General features: G+C 42.9%; 1 protein-coding gene across 1 annotated transcript in view; it reads right to left on the reverse strand.

Moving 5' to 3' along the window:
* Nucleotides 1–3301: 3301 nt before the first annotated feature.
* Nucleotides 3302–22061, reverse strand: part of LOC138650846 (toll-like receptor 13) — a 50395-nt gene continuing 31635 nt past the window's right edge. The window contains exon 3 of the mRNA XM_069740690.1: nucleotides 3302–3695. Coding sequence (XP_069596791.1) covers nucleotides 3530–3695 — 166 coding nt within the window. The 3' untranslated portion in view covers nucleotides 3302–3529. The remainder of the gene's footprint in view (nucleotides 3696–22061) is intronic.

Below are 22061 nucleotides of genomic sequence, written 5' to 3' on the forward strand. Positions count from 1 at the left end.
CTGCATGAACTCTGTCTGTGCTCAATTTCAGTCACAATTCTCTTCACAGTATGATGATCACTCTTACGTTTTCGTGAAATATCTAATGTTTTCATACCTTATCCAAGGCATTGCACTATTTAACGCTTTCAGCAGCAGTGAATTCCTTTTTATTTCCCATATTGCTTGAAACCTGTGGCCTGCTTAATAATGTGGAACATCATTTTTAAGTAGTTTTCCTTTAATTAGAATCACCTGGAAAACTAACGGGCAGCACGGTGGCGCAGTGGTTAGCAACCCCACCAAGGACTACATCTGCAAAGAGTTTGTATGTTCTCTCCGTGTATGCGTGGGTTTCCTCCGGGTACTCCGGTTTCCTCCCACGTTCCAAAGACATACTGATAGGGAATTTAGATTGTGAGCCTCAACGGGGACAGTAATGATAATGTGTGCAACCTGTAAAGCGCTGCAGAATATGTTAGCGCTATATAAAAAAAATAAAGATTATAAAGAAAGATTATTAGTTATCACATGTGTTTAAGATTGATTTCAGTGATCCATTGAGCCCTGAGACACAATACCATCCATGAGTTTATTTGAAAAACAAAACAATTAAATATTTAAGACACTTAAATCCAATTTGCATAATAATTTGGGACACGGTTTATATAATGCAGACCCCCCCACTGCTAGAGTTCTATAAATGTTACATGTGCAGTGATGAATTTCCCACTGTGAGGAGACCTGCAGTTTAATATGCATTTATGTTCAGAACTTTCTGCAAAAAAATCAAAATTCATAGCAAAGAGTCGACTGAAATCCAGATCGACGCAAATCTGGAAAAGTAGTTGCTACTAGCAACATAATCAATACCACCTAACATCGCAGCCACACAAAAGTAAACAGCTCCAGCCATTACATTTGGGGTGAGTCTATTAAATGTTTTACCAAAAGTGGCGGCATGAATTTCAAGTTACCGTAATCATTTTGTGTGGTCCATGGGTGAAGGTATAAATAACTAAATTGTCCCTGGCGGAAAAAATGATTTTGCACCAATGCTTTAGCCCTGTACAGGGATATGGATTTAAAATGGGGTCCACTGGATTACTTCCATGGAAGGGCTGTTATCCAGAGAAGTGAATAAGAATCAAAAGAATAGTTGGGTAGCAAGGTCAGAATCAGGAGGTCGGTGTGGAGAGAACATCATAAAGAATGAGAATAGTCAAATAGCAAGGTCAAAAGTCAGGACTGTCCACTGGGAGAATAGCAAGGCACAAGTACACAGAAGCTGGTCAGATTATAACTGGCAGAGAACAGAAGGCTTTCATTGAAAAAATGCAAAGTGTCTCCTTTCCATTACACTGCTAATCATGGACAGCACATGGATAGCACATTGAAGTCATCTGTGTGCTGGGCATGATTTTCACAGACCAAAAGATTTTTATCTGTAATTTTGATCCGTGATTCAGATCAAAAACAGACAAGACTCTATAATTTTTTGTGGACCACTCAGTCCACAAAAAACACAGACGTGTGACCAACCCCATTGACTATAATGGGCAGGCGTTATATATGTGAAAAACGCAGATAGAAGACATACATGACCCACAGATTTCTGAGTCAAACCCAATCAATAAGTTGAGATCTCAGGTTTGAGGCCAAAATTAATTCAGACCCTAAAATTGACCTCAAAATTCATTTAGCTGTCAAGATGTCAACATCTAAAATTATTTTAGTATTCAAAATGCTGAACTGAAAGAAATTTAGACCCAGGAATTGGCCCCAAATCAATTCAGACCTTCACTTAACCCCCAAATTAATGTAGTCCCCAAAATAAATTCAGACCACAGAGTTTCTTTAATGGAGACCCTAGAGTTGACCTGCAACATTATTTGAAACCTCAGATTCAATTTTGTTGATACTTCAAGCCCCAAACTCAACTCCAAAAATCATACAGACCCAAGACAACCTCAAAATTGTTGGGAGTTGGGACTCAGATGTTAGACTAAGACCGTCACTCACTGCAATGGTCCTTTTCCTCCCTTATTGGAGATTAAGGGCAGAAGAGTGAATGGAGCATCGGGAAGATGTAGTCTGCCCATTACACACAGAACCAATGTCAACAGCATGGATGGACAGAAGTCTACAAAGTGTCCTTCAGTTTGGTATGGTCCATTATTCTGTATATAGCAGTATCTCCCAACCTTACTTTCCTAGAGAACCCTATTCCGCTCGGACAGAGGATTACGACACATGTCCAGACTTCTCAAAGTAGCGATACCCAAAGGCTCCATTACCAGTATAACAACAGATAAAGGTTTCACACAGAAATCACACTAAGGCCAAATGCTTACATAGACTGATTCCCACCTTCCTATAATTCAGTATTCTATTTTCAAGCACTGCCATCGCATTGTCACATCCAGCTTCAAGCACCCTCTCCGACTGGCAGTCATCCTCTTTGCAGATCACTATACTTAAAGGGAATTTTTTTTTACTATAGGTCTAAAAAACAAACAGGCAGGTAGTTGTTAGCTATCTACTAGTTCATCCCGGTGTCGGCACAGAGTGGTCATTGGCCGCTCCTGCCAGTGATTCAGCTGTTCAACATCAACAGAGCAAGTCTTCCTCTTCCGCTCTGCTCTGTCAACAGGGCGCGACTGCCAACATCATGTTGATTGACAGCTGAATTCCCACAGTTAGGCAGTGGGGAGCCAACCGTAAATCAGCATAGTGTCAGCAGTCAGGTCCCATCAACAGAGCAGAAAATAAGCTGCTGCTCTGTTGACATGATGTCAACAGAAGCGCTGAATCTGTAAGAGATGTCTGTGACTGTTCTATACCGGCAGAGATCGGATCCGGGCACGACAGGTAGGTAGGAAGCAACTACCTGCCTGTTAGCTTTTAGGCCCATAGTAAAAAATAAAATTGTCCAGTACAAGTAGTTGCCTCCTACCTACTTGTCGTGCCCGGACCGGTTCATTTATCTCTAAACCCCCAAGGCCAATATTAGTTCACCTAGAGCTGCTCTTCTGCGCAGGTCTACTCAGAAAAGTCCCCATCTGGAGACCTGCTCATCATAGCAGTTTGCTAGGTCTGAGGCTAATGCACCAAACAGGCAGACAGCCGCGAGCCACATGTCATGGACTCTTGAGCCACAGGTTGGGGATGCCTGCTCAATAGACACCATCATTACACCCCTGCACCTACTTATCAACTGCTGTGTGAATTAGTTTTCAGTCTCTGAATGGAAGAATATATTTTTTTCCAATAGCTGGAAACTTAAAATCGTTATTAGAAATATAGTAGTAAGTGGCACAGGTTGGGATCATACGCTGATTTTATTTTGGTATGGAGTCACAAATGCAGGTACGGTATTGGATATTATTGTTTAAAAAAGAAAAGATGAAGGCTCATCTATATATTCAAGACAAGAAGTATCAAAATAGGTTTGGAGATCCTGAATATATATTTCACATTATCTGTGATGAAGACGCAACTTCTGTTCCTGGAAATACGGTACATTTTTCTTTTTTTTGTTGCATCCATGTTATCCGTTAGCCACAGCAAGATGTATTGTGTCCTCTTCATACATTCCGCCATCTAATGCTTTCCGAAGCTTGAACCAGAAGAATTCATCACCCTTGGGGTCTTCAGGCCAGTTAATGTATGTATTCTGCTTTATCAGCTTCCGTAATTTGTGATAGGCAGAAAGTCTAAAAAAGAAATTGAACAACATAATGAGCTGTGAGGATCTCTGGCTGTGGGAATAAAAGCCTATCATAACACAATAGATGTTCTCATCACACAAAGACTTCAATGGCTTTTTTAACATTTATTTTTACTAATGGGATTTCTAAAAGCTAAACCATCATGAAACAGGACCCGACAGAATCCAAAGGAAGAAATAAAGCAGATGAAATCTCACACACTCAGATGACTCAAGTTCACCAGAGGACAGGAAACACAGTTTTCGGAGATTATGGCTCTGATCCTTTATTTTCTACTATAAATAGCTCACTTGTCTGAACGTCTCCTCTGTCCAAAAGTGTAAATTTGTGTGGGAGCTGACCTATCTCTTTAGTGCTTTTAGTGGGAAATTTAAAAAAAGGATTGGACCAACATCTTCAACTGGACCAATATAATCACCAACGTGTGTGCATCAAGGTAAATACTCCGTAATCGAGATCATGTCTGACCATGAGGACCTGGTAGTGGAGGGAACTCCTCAACAAGCAGAGCTGAAGACTTAAAGTAAAGGCCTCCATGCACATTGGATTAAAGTAGGTTGTTGGTTGAATGATGAATAGAAAAAAACATCTATATTAAAAATGCACAGAACAAAGTTAGTAAAATATGCATGTACTCTTTATTGCCATACTAGCTGTACTACCCGACTTCGCCCGGGTTAATAACTGCTGTTAGCAAAATAAAATGTGTTAACAAGCATTTGTTCTGTACACAAAAACCACAAAACAAATAGATAGAAATATAATTATTAAAAGGCAAAAACTAAGCTAACAGAAGCATTTCACAACATATATTTCAACATCAGAGATATTCCACACAGATTTAACTAAATTGGCCAAGTAATGTGGAGTAATCTTCTACTACTTATTCGAGAGCCTTTTGATAAACGACATTCTTAGTTTTTCCTTCAGGTGCAAAGACGAACAGATTTTTGGCTGTTCCAACTCTTGAACAGGCCACATAAAGTTGACCATGAGAAAAGCATGGAGATTGTAAATCGATTCCAACTACTTTCAAGGACTGTCCCTGAGCCTTGTTGATGGACATAGCAAATGCCAGTCGAACAGGAAACTGGAGGCGTTTAAAATCAAAAGGCAAATCAGATGGAATGAGAGGAATTGTTGGAATGAAAACATCTCCTGTGGCACATCCTGTCAAAATGGGTTGCCTCAATTACATGTGGAAACAGCTTCTTAATCAAGAGTCTTGTTCCATTACACAGCTTTGGTGGATCCAAATTTCTCAATAGCAGAATAAGTTTTAGAAAGAGGTTGTGAGGATGAAGTCCTTGTGGCTCCAAGGAATTGAGGAACTCAGTTGGATAAAATAATGATTGAGCAGGGTCTAGTACTGTATCCACTGACTTATAGGTTGTGCACACACTTGGAAGGAGATTTAGAATTTGAAGATTGATCTTGTTGATGCTGTCATTTTTTGGAGCTAGAATAGCCCTTTCACACAGCCAGCCAGAATTTTTGAAGTGGAGTTAAATGTTTGGTAAAACCTTGGCTTTCAACTCCTCAATGGAAGTCACAATGCAACAAAAGTTGCTTGGGAAGGTGATCTGTCCAGTGGTTGAGTTTACTGGTGTCTTGCCATCTCCAATAGTCAATAGCTGGCTCGAAAACAGTCCAGCAGAAACATCGCCTGTCATGTAGACCCTCATGTTTGTGTTCAGTGATATTTTCTTTACTTTTCTCCAAAGGTACGATGCTTTGAGACAGGCATTGAGTTTGTCTGCAGGGATTGATCTTGGAATAACATGTAGTGTTTGGCGGAAGTCACCTGCCAAAACAACTACTCCTCCCATGATATATCTTTCATTGGCCCGTAATGCAGCTTTTCTTTTCGCATCAGCTGACATTCGTGCCATGGAATTCCTTTTCTTATGAGGCATTATTGTGGAAAAAATAGTCTGTAACTGGCAGTTTCTATACCCACTCACATAGAGGTAATGTGACTGACATCAGCCTTTCCACCAACACACCCTAACTGACATGCTATTACCTTACACAAGCTTTGTTATACTGAGAATGCCATTTGTTGCCTATATTAACCAATCAGAGCTCAGATTAATTAACTGTTGCAAAATAGAAGCTGAGCTGTGATTGGTTGCTATTGGCAACCTGATAAATCCCCAGCCAACAGGAAGCCCTCCCCCCTGGCAGTATATATTAGCTCACACATACACATAATAGACAGGTCATGTGACTGACAGCTGCCGTATTTCCTATATAATACATTTGTTGCTCTTGTAGTTTGTCTGCTTATTAATCAGATTTTTATGTTTGAAGGATAATACCAGACTTGTGTGTGTTTTAGGGCGAGTTTCATGTGTCAAGTTGTGTGTGTTGAGTTGCGTGTGGTAACATGCATGTGGCGACTTTTATGAGATGAGTTTTGTGAGCCAACATGCGTGTAGCAACTTTTTGTGTGATGAGTTGCATGTGACAGGTTAGTGTAGCAAGTTGTGTGCAGCAAGTTTTGCGCATGGCAAGTTTTATGTGTGGTGCATTTTGAGTATGTGCAAGTTTTGTGTGAGGAAACTTTTGCATGTGTTGCAACTTTTGTGCATGTAGCAATTTTTCCGCATGTGCAAGTTTTGCGTGTGGCGAGTTTTCCATGAGGTGAGTTTTGCACGTTTGGCGAGTTTTGCATGTGGCAAGTTTTGAATGTGGTAAATTTTGCGCATGGCGAGTTTTGAGTGGTGACGTTTGTGTTTCTACTTTTATGTGGCGAGGTTGGTGTATGTGTGGTGAAATGTGTGCTGAGGGTGGTATATGTGTTCAAGCACGTGGTAGTGTGTGGCGCATTATGTGTGTGTGTTAATATCCCCGTGTGTGGTGAGTATCCCATGTCGGGGCCCCACCTTAGCAACTGTACGGTATATACTCTTTGGCGCCATCGCTCTCATTCTTTAAGTCCCCCTTGTTAACATCTGGCAGCTGTCAATTTGCCTCCAACACTTTTACTTTCACTTTTCCCCCATTATGTAGATAGGAGAAAAATTGTTTTGTGAATTTGAATGCGCGGGGTTAAAATTTCGCCTCACAACATAGCCTATGACACTCTCGGGGTCCAGACGTATGACTGTGCAAAATTTTATATATAAACAAGGATGAATGACCTCGTGGAGATCAAAACATCCAACACCGCGGAGACACCATCACGTGTTTCTCAACGCAGTGATCCAGAACACTGCCCCCATCCCTTATGGGAAATATGCAAATGCATGTAGAAAAGCCACGGAGACACCATCACGTGTTTCTCAATGCAAGCAATAAATAGCCAGGTCTTTCACCGGGAAGGAACAACCACGGGAAGGGCAGCATCCAAAAAGGAAAACCACCTATGCCAAAACATGGTATCTATCCACAGACAGCTGTTTCGGGGTATTTGCCCCTCATCAGTGTGGAGAAGGAAACTGGCTATTAGGAGCAGTGCCTAGTAAAAGGACTATAAACATAAGGATGAATGACCTCGGGGAGATCAAAACATCCAACACCGCGGAGACACCATCACGTGTTTCTCAACGCAGTGATCCAGAACACTGCCCCCATCCCTTATGGGAAATATGCAAATGCATGTAGAAAAGCCACGGAGACACCATCACGTGTTTCTCAATGCAAGCAATAAATAGCCAGGTCTTTCACCGGGAAGGAACAACCACGGGAAGGGCAGCATCCAAAAAGGAAAACCACCTATGCCAAAACATGGTATCTATCCACAGACAGCTGTTTCGGGGTATTTGCCCCTCATCAGTGTGGAGAAGGAAACTGGCTATTAGGAGCAGTGCCTAGTAAAAGGACTATAAACATAAGGATGAATGACCTCGGGGAGATCAAAACATCCAACACCGCGGAGACACCATCACGTGTTTCTCAACGCAGTGATCCAGAACACTGCCCCCATCCCTTGTGGGAAATATGCAAATGCATGTAGAAAAGCCGCGGAGACACCATCACGTGTTTCTCAACGCAAGCAATAAATAGCCAGGTCTTTCACCTGGAAGGAACAACCACGGGAAGGGCAGCATCCAAAAAGGAAAACCGTTGAGAAACACGAGATGGAGTCTCCGCGGCTTTTCTACATGCAATAGCGTTATTGTGTCTGACAGGTTCCCTTTAAGCAATTCAATCCTCAAACTTAATTTTCTCACAAGCGACATGCACACACCTAATGTTCTTAAATGTAATCCTATTGTATCTGTTTGTCTCTCATTACACTACTTAGTTTATAGGATTTTCAGAATGTGGATTACCTGTGTGCAGAGCTTATATACAGTTCTGGAGTAGTCATTGTAAGGGTTCACACACTAGTGCATAAGGGCTCGCTCACACTGATGTATAAGGGCTTGCTCACAGTGGTGTATAAGGGCTCGCTCACACTAGTGTATAAGGGCTTGCTTACTCTAGTGTATAAGGACTTGCTTACACTAGTGTATAAGGGCTCGCTCACACTAGTGTACAAAGGCTTGCTCACACTAGTGTATAAGGGTTCGCTCACACTAGTGTATAAGGGCTCACTTACTCTAGTGTATAAGGGCTCGCTTACACTAGTGTATAAGGGCTCACTTACTCTAGTGTATAATGGCTCACTTACTCTAGTGTATAAGGGCTCGCTTACTCTAGTGTATAAGGACTTGCTTACACGAGTGTATAAGGCTACGTTCACACTAGCGTTGTGCGCCGCTGCGTCGACAACGCGACGCACAGCGCACCGAAAAACGCGTGCAAACGCACGCAAAAACGCTGCGTTTTTCGACGCGTGCGTCGTTTTTTGATGAAAATCGGACGCAAGAAAAATGCAACTTGTTGCGTTTTCTTGGTCCGACGCTAGCGTCAAAAAAGACGCACGTGTCGGAAAACGCAACAAGCAAAAACGCATGCGTCCCCCATGTTAAACATAGGGGCGCATGACGCGTGCGTCGCCGCTGCGTCGCCCGACGCTAGCGCGACGCACACTAGCCGAACGCTAGTGTGAACGTAGCCTTAGGGCTCGCTCACACTAGCATGTAAGTCGGACAAATGCAGTCTGATAAAAAATCGGATTGCACTAAGACCAGTATTATTCAATGAGGCAGTTTAGATCAGCTTATTTTTTCATTACAGTGAAACCTATGGGAGGTGGAGCCGCATATTCATCACTGTAATAAGCGGCACCACGTGACCGCTCATACAGGAAGAGCTGCGACACTGAGAGGATGGAAGCGCCGAGGGAGCCGGGTAAGTATTTTAATGCCAGCGGGCGGGCGCACAGGGGGAGTGAGGGGGGAGATTACCGGGAACTTTATTTTAAACACACACAAAAAAAACAATGATTTTTCATTCCTTCGCTCCAGCGAACGCTGCTGGAGAGAAGAAATGAATGGGGCTTCAGCACCACAAGCTGGGGGGACAGCGCTTACTGTAGCGCTGTCTCCTGCATGGCACACGGACAGCATCCGTGTGCGGTACGTGTTTTACACGGACCCATTGACTTTAATAGGTCCGTGTGATGCGTGCGCTCCCACGAACACTGACATGTCTCCGTGTTTTCCAAACGGACACACGGTCCATGAAAACACGCTGACATCTGCAGTGACACATTGATTTTAATGTGTCTACGTGAGTCAGTGTCTCCGGTACGTGAGGAAACTGTCACCTCACGTACCGGAGCCACTGACGTGTGAAACCGGCCTTACTGAGTTAAAAGTGCTGCTTGTAAGTGGGGCCTAGGGACTCTGGTCCAGCAGGTGACTGCAAGTAATCTGGAGATGGCTTGTGTGCAGTTTGTCCATTGTTCAGTAATTGACTGTAGTCTGCCCGGTACTTTTTTTAAACCCATTCCCGCCGCGGCCCTTTTCCATTTTTGCGTTCTCGTTTATCGCTCCCCTCCTTCCCAGAGCCATAACTTTTTTATTTTTCCATCAATATGGCCATGTGAGGACTTATTTTTTGCACTTTTGAACAACATCATTGATTTTAGCATGCTGTGTACTAGAAAACGGGAAAAAAAATCCAAGTGCGGTGAAATTGCAAAAAAGTGCAATCCCACACTTGTTTTTTGTTTGGCTTTTTTTGCTAGGTTCTCTAAATGCTAAAACTGACCCGCCATTTTGATTCTGCAGGTCATTTTGAGTTCATAGACACCAAACATGTCTAGGTTAAATTTTATCTAAGTGGTAAAAAAATGTCCAAACTTTAAAAAAAATTGCGCCATTTTCCGATACCCATAGCGTCTTCATTTTTTATGATCTGGGGTCGGAGGAGGGCTAATTTTTTGCGTGCCGAGCTTATGTTTTTAATGCTACCATTTTGGTGCAGATACGTTCTTTTGATCGCCCGCTATTACATTTTAATGCAGTGTCGCGGCAACCAAAAAAACATAATTCTGGCGTTTCAAATTTGTTTCTCACTATGCTGTTTAGCGATCAGGTTATTGCTTTTTTTATTGATAGATCGGGCGATTCTGAACGCGGCGATACCAAATATGTGTAGGTTTGATTTTTTTTATTGTTTTATTTTGAATGGGGCAAAGGGAGGTGATATAAACGTTTATATATATTTTTTTTTTCAACTTTTTTTTTTACTTTTGCCATGCTTCAATAGCCTCCATGGGAATCTAGAAGCTGGCAGAACTCGATCCACACAGATCGCTCCTATATAGCTGAATTACAGGCTTGCTATGAGCGCCGACCACAGGGTGGCGCTCACAGCAAGCCGGCATCAACAAATTACAGGCTTGCTATGAGCGCCGACCACAGCAAGCCGGCATCAACAACCATAGAGGTCTCAAGGACACCTCTGGTTGTTATGCCTATGCATCGCTGACCCCCGATCACGTAACGGGTGTCAGCAATGTGCTCATTTCCGGCCACATTGCCGGAAGCGGTAGTTAAATGCTGTTGTCAGCGTTTGACAGCGGCATGTAACTACTTAATAGCGGCGGGTGAATCACGATTCCACCCGCCGCTATTGCGGGCATTTGTCAGCTGTTCAAAACAGCTGACATATCCCGGCTCTGATGCGGGATCAGCGCCGGAGCCCACATCAAAGCGGGGGTACCGACCTCTGCTGTAATAGTACGTCGGAGGTCGGTAAGGGGTTAATAGTAATATTGGTGGTGCAGCGTATTGCTGATAAAAAAGAGCAGCTGAATGCGATTACTAAAAGTGTAAAGAAGTGTTACCATCAGAAAACCTAAACTACCGTCTGTTGAAGTCGTGTATCAGAGGTACACTTACTTGAGTGATTAACGTGCCACCAATGTACTAACTACCGGATCACCTCATTAGCTTCTACTATTGGACACTTCATCCTCCTATGGCTCCTCCTCCTAAGTTTTCAACTTCCTCTACTACAAAAGTGAGTACACCTTACTTTTTGTTATTCACATCACAACATATAATCTTTCTGCTTAGCGTGGTGAATATCGTAATATAAAAAGTGCATGCCGTACAGACCATCAGTCATCCGATTTTTCTGGATACAGTTCCGGTCTGTAGCCTAGGATACTAAATGGTCCTGTAAAAGATTAATAGCTGCTGAGTAATAAAATGGATGGCACACGGGCAGCACACGGATGACAAAGTGAGAAAAAAATCATCCCACTCTTCTGGATAATAATAATAATTTTATTTATATAGCGCCAACATATTCCGCAGCGCTTTACAAATTATAGAGGGGTCTTGTACAGACAATAGACATTACAGCATAACAGAAATCACAGTTCAAAATAGATACCAAGAGGAATGAGGGCCCTGCTCGCAAGCTACAAACTATGAGAAAAAGGGGAGACACGAGAGGTGGATGGTAACAATTGCTTTCGTTATTCGGACCGGCCATAGTGTAAGGCTCGGGTGTTCATGTAAAGCTGCATGAACCAGTTAACTGCCTAAGTATGTAGCAGTACAGACACAGAGGGCTAATACTGCATAAAGTGTATGAGAACATGATACGAGGAACCTGATTATGTTTTTTTTTTTTTTTTTTATGATAGGCCACATAGGGATTGTTAGGTTAATGCGCTGAGGCGGTAGGCCAGTCTGAACAAATGAGTTTTTAGGGCATGCTTAAAACTGTGGGGATTGGGGATTAATCGTAATAACCTAGGTAGTGCATTCCAAAGAATCAGCGCAGCACGTGTAAAGTCTTGGAGACGGGGGTGGGAGGTTGTGATTATTGAGGATGTTAACCTGAGGTCATTAGCGGAGCAGAGAGCACAGGTAGGGTGGTAGACTGAGACCAGAGAGGAGATGTAGGGTGGTGCAGAGCCATGGAGTGCTTTGTGGATGAGGGTAGTAGTTTTGTACTGGATTCTGGAGTGGATGGGTAGCCAGTGTAATGACTGGCACAAGGTAGAGGCATCGGTGTAACGATTGGTGAGGAATATGATCCTGGCTGCAGCATCCAGGACAGATTGGAGCGGGGAGAGTTTTGTAAGAGGGAGGCCGATTAGTAGAGGGTTACAATAGTCCAGACGAGAATGAATAAGTGAAACAGTAAGAGTTTTTGCAGAGTCGAAAGTAAGAAAAGGGCGAATTCTAGAAATGTTTTTGAGATGCAGGTAAGAAGAGCGAGCCAGTGATCGGATCTCGGGGGTGAATGAAAGCTCACAATCAAGGATGACCCCAAGGCAGCGGGCATGTTGCTTTGGAGTAATGGTGGAACCGCACAAGGAGATGGCAATGTCAGGCAAAGGTAGGTTAGTAGAGGGAGAAAACACGAGGAGTTGAGTTTTTGACAGGTTCAGTTTCAGATAGAGGGAGGACATGATGTTAGAGACAGCGGTAAGACAATCACTCGTGTTTTCTAAAAAGGTCGGCATGATAACAGGAGAAGAAGTGTATAATTGGGTGTCGTCAGCATAGAGATGGTACTGGAAACCAAATCTACTGATTGTTTGTCCAATAGGGGCAGTATGCAAAGAGAAGAGGAGGGGGCCTAGGACTGATCCTTGAGGAGCCCCAACAGTAAGGGGAAGGTGAGAGGAGGAGGAACCAGCAAAACATACAGTGAAGGATCGGTCAGAGAGATAGGAGGAGAACCAGGAGAGAACGGTGTCCTTGAGGCCGATGGAGCAGAGCATAGTGAGGAGGAGCTGATGATCCACAGTGTCGAATGCTGCGGAGAGATGCAAGAGAATTAGCATGGAGTAGTGACCATTAGATTTAGCTGTTAGTAGGTCATTAGAGACTTTAGTGAGGACAGTTTCAGTAGAGTGTAAAAAGCGTAAACCAGATTGAAGAGGGTCGAGAAGAGAGTTATCTGAGAGATAGCGGGTACGGAGAAAGAGACCGATTTTTTATACACTAGTGTGAGCAAACCCTTAAAGGGGAAATCCAACCAAAATGTTCTTCTGATACGTTATGGATAGTGATAAGCGAGTATACTCGTTGCTCGGGTTTTCCCGAGCACGCTCGGGGGACCTACGAGTATTTGTTATTGCTCGGAGATATAGTTTTCATCGCCTCAGTTGCATGATTTATGGCTTCCAGATACGCTGAATACATGTGAGGAATGCCTGTTTGTTAGAGAATTCCCACATGTATTCAGCTTATCTGGAAGCCGTAAATCATGCAACTGAGGCGATGAAAACTATATCTCCGAGCAATAACAAATACTCGGAGGTCACCTGAGCGTGCTCTGGAAAACCCAGGCAACGAGTATACTCGCTCATCACTAGTTATAGACAAATGTGAGAAGATCCAACATCCACATAGATTTGCATGTGATTGAAGTTTTATACAACCCTGTTCACTAATATGTTACTCATAGTTCCCAACCATATTGGATTTAGCGGCACAGTCCTGATTTGAGGACTCAGTCCCATCGTCCCTGCACTTCAGAGCTTTTGACACGGCTTCTGTTACTCACCTCTCTACGTCATCGTCCTCATCGCTCTGTTGAACCTCCTCCTCCTTAATATATTCACCCCTTTCCTGTGATCGGGTTCCCCAACTCACGTTTCCATGTTTGCAGGCTGCAGCTCTACCTATGAGCCACAGACCATAATGTTGAATGGAGAATTTGGTAATCTTCACCTATATTGCTGGCAATGAACCCTGAAGCAGATTATACTATTATACTTAGAGACACATTGCATAATGTGTCTCTATGTATAATGTGTGCAAACTGTAAAGCGCTGCGGAATATGTTAGCGCTATATAAAAATAAAGATGATAAAGATTATAATTGCATATACGGTAATAATGTACTTCCATGTCCCTTGTATTCTAGAGGTGAAGAAAAAGTCCAATTTTTTTTTTTTTTATAAAACTACTAAAAATAGTAAAAAGCAATTACAAAAATGTAATTTTTTTCTTGAGTCTCCAAGGCATTTGAACCCATAACCTTCAACATTACATGCAGGAGCTAAAGCTACTGAGCCACAATCATAATGATGTAATAGGGAGAATTCTGTATACTTGATCTGTATTGCAGGCTCTGACTCCACAGGCAGATGGTAATGATACATTGCACACAGCTAAGTATTTCTACATATTTGTTTTAGGCCGGAGTCACACTAGTCTGTAATACGGACGAGTGCTATGCGATAAAAAAATCACATGTTAATCTATGGGGCAGCTCCCATCATCCGTTTTTTTCTTGGCCGTATTACGCTTGTGAGTGAAATCGCAGCATGCTGCGATTGTCCGCGTATCTCATCCGAGAAACGCCAATGCAAGTCTATGGGTGCGAGAAAAAAACGCACAGCACACAGACCACGCATGTGACTTGCGAGAAATTCTCAGGCAATGGGCAGGTGACAGGAAGTTGGATCAGCCATTATTCAGGAAGCTTTGGCATGTTAATTAGCCTGGGAAGTTACAAAACAAGCCACAAGCACGCCTCCACGGAGTATAGCAAGATGGCAAGGCAAATTAATGTTGATCTTCTGATCGTTTTGGTGCAGGAGAGGCTCGAAATATGGGATGTACGTGAAGCACATTAAGCAGTCCGTGCCCGCAAGGACGCCTCATGGAAGGGTATATGCCGGCAAATGTTTGCTACATATGAAGAAAGTACACCTAAGGTGCAGCATGAAATGAGTAAGTACTACCCGATTTTTTGTAAAAAAAAGTAGCTGCTTAAAAGGAATCAACAAATGCAAAAACCATCATCATATGTGATGTTATGCTTGTTAGCCTGGCAGTTTTAAAGATTGTCAAGTAGCATGTCACATTAGGCTTTAATCTAAATTTGCCTATAGTTGCTCTGTCTTCCTAATGTAAAAAAATTTGTTGTTAACTTTGTAGTGTCTGATGTCATGAGACGGTGGCGAAGCTGCCGTGACCAGTTCCGCAGAGAGCGTCAGAATCGTGCCAGGAGTGGGTCAGAGGGACCCAAAAAAAGAAAATATATTTATTATGATCGTTTAAATTTTCTGGCTCCAGTTCTTGATCTCCGTCCATAAGTGGTTGAGTCAGCACACCACACTTTTGCCACGTGGTGTTACAGTATGAATTATTATTTTTTTTTATTTAATTTTTTATGAACAACAGAACAGATTCAAACATAACTGAGCAGGAGACTGGCTCAGATTCGGAGGTCCACATCGACCCAGTTGGTGAGGTGAAAGAACAGGCTGGAGCATCTTCCCAACCGTCAACAAGTCATCAACAACTGCCACCAGCATGGCCTTCTGCGGGACACGAGCCAAATAAAGAGGATCGTGGGCAGAGTAGCAGCCCAACATTCCAGATTGATACCTCACCACAGCCTGCAGTCGTTTCACGCCGTGGCCACCGCAGGAGGGAGCTTGCCACAACTGGGACCAAACAGCAAGTGGATACTGGGGTATTGAACTACCTGTCCCGCACTGCCAATGATGACGGGGAAGAGGCTTATGCATGTAGTCTGGCATGCTATTTCCGCACAATCACCCGAGAAGTGAGGCTGCGGGCCAGAGGTGCACTTCAAATAGTTTTAGATGCATGTACCCCACCCAATAACCATATTCCCATATTGTCTTACCTTGAAAGATGGCAACTTTCACGGCAAAGCAGCCTCCAAATGGCTGCACAACCAGAGGAGAACCCAATATCAGAAACTGAACCCCCTTCCACACGGAGTCCTTCACCACAAATACCTGAAGGCCCAATACAACACCGGCCACAACATGGCCAATTCATGCCACCAGCTGCACCTCACCAGTATGGCCACTTGACCATGCCCAGTGGAGGAGATTGGCCACTACATGGGTATGTTTGACATGGACATTCTGGGGGTTATCCACAAATGGGTCCCGCCAATACCCAGGTTATCATATTCGCCAATACCAAATTGCTGAGTACCAACATGTTCCACACCCAGTCCCTTCCATGCTCCATCATGCAGCCTCAGGCACCACTCATGGCTCATGGTCAATTAGGCACACAAAGCACTCAGGCTGCGGCCCCCGCCATCTCCACCTTCATACATAAATTTGTAATGTTTATTTATTTTTTTTTTTAATTTTTTTTTTTTATGTTTTTTTTTTTTTAAGTTTTAAAAAAACTTGCTTTGAGGGCTGATAATACTGTCCATAACTTTCATATGTTGTGAATACGGTTATTGTGACATACAAACATTATGTCAGTAAACTGAGTTAGTTAAAAGTGTGTGTATCTTTTTTAAAAAATATATTGGTGATGATTTTAACATAATTTTGAAAACACATCACAAGATTGAAAATGTAACATCATTTTATTTTACACACATAACCAAAAAAATTTAGAGCATAGACACTGCATTCTCTTGCCACGGAGTTGATCCCTCTGGGGAAACAAAAATAACTAGTAAAGACATCCCGCACTTTTAGTCCAAAGGGCGGACGACGTGGATGATGCCCATGTGAAGTAGTCAGGACATTATTTGCATCCTCCACATCATCACCATCATTTGCACTACAGTCGTGAATTCTTGTGAAGTTGTGAAGAACAACACAAGCTTTTATAACTTGATTCACATTTTCCTCACTTAATTGAAACGCAGACTGTAGAACACGCCATTTGGCACTTAGAATGCCAAAAGTGCACTCCACCAGGCGTCGGGCACGAGAAAGGCGGAAGTTAAAGATTCGACGCCGGAGGTCCAGGGTTTGGCACGGATAAGGTCTCATGAGGTTCCTAGTTAATTGGAAGGCCTCATCATCAACCATTACATAAGGGACAGCTTCAAGATTAGACCGTGGTAGCTGCCGTGGAGGTGGGAGGTCCAACTGATGACTGCGCATACGACGACCCATAATGGAAGAATGGAACACTTGGGAGTCTCCTGTTCTACCATAGGCCCCGATATCAATTATTCGAAACATGTATGCGCTGTCAACCAGGACCAACAGCACTACAGAAAGTATTCTTTATAATTATAATATTGTGATCCAGGGTTGGGTGGCTTCTGGACACGGATGTGCTTCCCATCCAGGGCCCCAATACAGTTAGGAAACTGGCACATCTCCTGTAAGCCACGGGCAATACGCAGCCAGTCTTGCTGTTTTGGCTCAGGCATGACCGACTCATGCAATCGTGACCAAATTTGTGAGCACGTAGCCCGAACAATGCCTGAAATTGTGGATTTGCCGATTAGGAACTCCAGATGTAGGGCCGCGTAGGCCAGGCCAGTTGCTAGAAAGCTAGAATATAAAGTAAAAAAAAAGGGTTAGGACATATCCATGCATCATCATACCAAGGTTGCGAAAAAATAACATTTACAATGGAGAGTGCAAACTAAGCCATGCCTCAAAAATTTACAGCAGGTGTACAATGCCTAGGGAACACAGCCGAAATACAAATAGCAAGTAATATGAAAGGCATAATGATCTTATTTATAAAAAATAAAACCTAGGCGGCAACAAATTATAACAAAGGAAATGTATGTGTAGAACATAAATCAAATACATACGCAACATACAGTTTTTGGACATACCGTAAAGTAAGTAGAAGCCGCTCCTCTGCGGAAATAGCCTTGCGCATCAAGGTGTCCTTATAGGTGATACCAGGTCGCAGAGTCTCAAGAAGAATATCAAATATGGCCAGGCTCTTCCGAGTATATTGGTAAAATTTGTCTGGATGGCAGCATAGTGCAGCATACAGTACAGACCAAAAGTTTGGACACACCTTCTCATTTAAAGATTTTTCTGTATTTTCATGACTATGAAAATTGTACACTCACACTGAAGGCATCAAAACTATGAATTAACACATGTGGAATTATATACTTAACAAAAAAGTGTGAAACAAGTGAAAATATGTCTTATATTCTAGGTTCTTCAAAGTAGCCACCTTTTGCTTTGATGACTGCTTTGCACACTCTAGGCATTCTCTTGATGAGCTTTAAGAGGTAGTCACCGGGAATGGTTTTCACTTCACAGGTGTGCCCTGTCAGGTTTAATAAGTGGGATTTCTTGCCTTATAAATGGAGTTGGGACCATCAGTTGTGTTGTGCAGAAGTCTGGTGGATACACAGCTGATAGTCCTACTGAATGGACTGTTATAATTTGTATCATGGCAAGAAAAAAGCAGCTAAGTAAAGAAAAACGAGTGGCCATCATTACTTTAAGAAATGAAGGTCAGTCAGTCCGAAAAATTGAGCAAACTTTGAAAGTGTCCCCAAGTGCAGTGGCAAAAACCATCAAGCGCTACAAAGAAACTTGCTCACATGAGGACCGCCCCAGGAAAGGAAGACCAAGAGTCACCTCTGCTTCTGAGGATAAGTTTATCCGAGTCACCAGCCTCAGAAATCGCAGGTTAACAGCAGCTCAGATTAGAGACCAGGTCAATGCCACACAGCGTTCTAGCAGCAGACACATCTCTACAACAACTGTTAAGAGGAGACTTTGTGCAGCAGGCCTTCATGGTAAAATAGCTGCTAGGAAACCACTGCTAAGGACAGGCAACAAGCAGAAGAGACTTGTTTGGGCTAAAGAACACAAGGAATGGACATTAGACCAGTGGAAATCTGTGCTTTGGTCTGATGAGTCCAAATCTGAGATCTTTGGTTCCGACCACCGTGTCTTTGTGCGACGCAGAAAAGGTGAACGGATGGACTCTACATGCCTGGTTCCCACCATGAAGCATGGAGGAGGTGTGATGGTGTGGGGGGGCTTTGCTGGTGACACTGTTGGGGATTTATTCAAAACTGAAGGCATACTGAACCAGCATGGCTACCACAGCATCTTGCAGCGGCATGCTATTTCATCCGGTTTGCGTTTAGTTGGACCATCATTTATTTTTCAACAGGACAATGACCCCAAACACACCTCCAGGCTGTGTAAGGGCTATTTGACCAAGAACGAGAGTGATGAGGTGCTACGCCAGATGACCTGGCCTCTACAGTCACCAGACCTGATCCCAATCGAGATGGTTTGGGGTGATCTGGACCGCAGAGTGAAGGCAAAAGGGCCAACAAGTGCTAAGCATCTCTGGGAACTCCTTCAAGATTGTTGGAAGACCATTCCCGGTGACTACCTCTTGAAGCTCATCAAGAGAATGCCAAGAGTGTGCAAAGCAGCTATCAAGGCAAAAGGTGACTGCTTTGAAGAACCTAGAATATAAGACATATTTTCAGTTGTTTCACACTTTTTTGTTAAGTATATAATTCCACATGTGTTAATTCATAGTTTTGATGCCTTCAGTGTGAATGTACAATTTTCATAGTCATGAAAATACAAAAAAATCTTTAAATGAGAAGGTGTGTCCAAACTTTGGTCTGTTCTGTACATACGACGAAAATGGCCTTTTGTCACCCGTTGCCTCATAAGGGGATGGACCCACATTCTTCTACGCCTCCTCGGATCCACAATCACTCGGTAAAGTGCCCCAAAACGCTGGGACAAAACCCAGTGTAAAAGCACCTGCTCAGTGTGGTTAAAGGTTAGCCTATATGACATGTTGCAGACACATCAGCTCACAAAATATATCAGCAAAAACTTCCAAGCCAAGCAAGGAGGAGGGGACTTGTTCTTGAGCCAGTAAATAGGGTGACACATTAATTTCTAATGATTTTCAGCCCAGGGAACCATTATTTGCTTATTTTGCAAGTGTGTGAGAAAATGTCCCCATACGCATGACACACGGATACTTTGGTGAGAAAAAAATGCATCCTGGCGTTGTACACGGATGACATACGGAGAACATTTGTGCGATTCTCGGCAGACAAAATCGGGCAGATTTTTTTATACATTGTGTGTGACCCCAGCCTTAAAGAGGGAGGATGAATGAGATTTTTTTTTCATCATATAAAATTACGAAAAAAAAAAAAATGAAAACACTTGATAATGAAAAAAAAATGTAATTTTGAATGCATTTATTGAAAAAATAGTAAGCATCACAATTCAGCAAATAACATGGATATATTTGGAGCCCCTGTAATCGTAATGACCTGCACAACACAGCGAATAGATTAGTTATGGGGATCGGTAAATGGCATAATAAAAGGCGTGTTTTATGTTTTTATCTATTAAAGCCATAAAAAAATGTAATGAAAATGTAACGCTGAGGCCGTGATAACACGTGGCCTCAATTCTGCCTTCTTTCTATTGCTTGTCACTGGGGTCACTTGTGAAGTATTAACCCCTGTGAATCTCATCCTCCGGCATAGGAGACTGTGACTTTGTATATTTTTTCTGTACATCATAATGGTGTCAACTTGTCCCACAAAAAAAATGGCTTCTTTGGCGGAAATGGAATAAGGAAAAGAAAGAACTAAAAATATAAATAAAACGAACTTCAATATTAATCATATTTTTGTTCTGATTTACTGTAGATCCTGGTATAAAATGTCCCTGTTCTGCATTTTCTACATGTGTTCCGCTTTTAGATGCTTACACATCAGAATTTTCTTTGCTATGGTCGACCTACAGAAAAAGTCCCATCCGTCTGTCCAGTCTCCCGCTACATCTATAGGGCCGATCTTCGAATATATCCTGTATAATATCGCCATCTAGGGGCTATCATAAGGTATTAATCTGTTTTCATGTTGAATTGATTGCAGTGGGCTTTTAGCCACATAATTAATATAAATAATCGAAATAATGAACCTCTCCATTTTTTTAAAAACAATTTCCAAGGCCCAATTCGATTCTCCACATATTTCACAGAATGGAAATTCATATTATTCAAGCACATGGTGACGGCAAAACTCAAATGCAGATGGGGCAATAAGCTTGAGTGTTGGACTGTGCTATCACTTTACAACCCCTGGAGGCACCAACCACGTGATGTGTTGTATTGTGATGTGTGAATAATGCCTTGCGTCTTTTGTATATATAGTTTCAGGTGGATTGTAATGTACAGTAAAAAGGGCGATAAGTACTGTTAGTATAATGTGTTTCTGCATAGTGTAAGGTATAGTAGATAGTTGACGATAGGGTAAGATAGAGTTAATGTTTGTGACTAGCCCATAGTGGGAGGGGTTTAGGGAGGGTGACTGTTTCCCACTGGGAAGTGAGATAGGGTTTGGAGTTTAAAGTGAGCAGTGCCATAGTGGAGAGTGACCCCAAATGAGAGGAGACTGAAAAAGGAGGGATAGCGTGATCCAGAGGAAAAGTGTCAAATGAGACAGAGTGGGCTTCCTCCGGAGTTGGATCCTGGGAGAGGACGCCTAGCTTGTGACGCAGAAGATAACGAGCCTCAGCAGGACGGAGAGAAGGGGACTAGTGAAGGGTTCCGGGGCGGGAAGTCCAGGGCGCTAGTAGTGGAAGAAATAGGATACGTAACTGCTTAGAAATTAGAGTGAACTTTTGAATCAGGACTGTAGCACTAAAGCTGGGCAGTGGACAAGTATGGAGGCACAGTGTGTCTAGAAAGCCCTGGAGTAAACTACAGATTAAGGATCCTGTGTGAAAATGCTTCATACTACAAAGGAAACGTCCATAAGACTTTGTACCCGCTACCTCTTGTTTATAACATTTACCAAGTTACCGTTCACGAAAGAGTTTATTTCTTATGACTGGTGGTCTCCCTCATTGAACTGTGAAACATCCGGTCCTGGCCAACCAGCAACATCGGTTACTTGCGGCCTGGACCCCCACCTTCTTGTAACGTTGAAGACGCGTGCCTCGCCTGGGGCTACTGCCCTGTGCAGCATTACACACTGGCACTGCAGTAGCCAGAAGCTCATATCTTCACCAACTTCTCCTCCTCTCTGAAGCCTCTTGCTTGCTACACTTCCAGGTATATCACTGCAACAAACAATGGCCACAAACAGGAGTCAGTGTTGAGAGCTTACCTACACTGTGTGCGCATTGCTGGGCTTCAGCAGAGTCAGTGTGCACGTGCACGGCCATTTTTTTTATTTCACACAGCTCTCGCTCTTGCTCGCTATTGCTCGCTCTAACACACTTTAAAAGCTGTTTCTCATGAACTTATT

Source organism: Ranitomeya imitator, chromosome 10 (assembly GCF_032444005.1).
Source record: "Ranitomeya imitator isolate aRanImi1 chromosome 10, aRanImi1.pri, whole genome shotgun sequence".
In the NCBI taxonomy this organism is placed as follows: domain Eukaryota; kingdom Metazoa; phylum Chordata; class Amphibia; order Anura; family Dendrobatidae; genus Ranitomeya; species Ranitomeya imitator.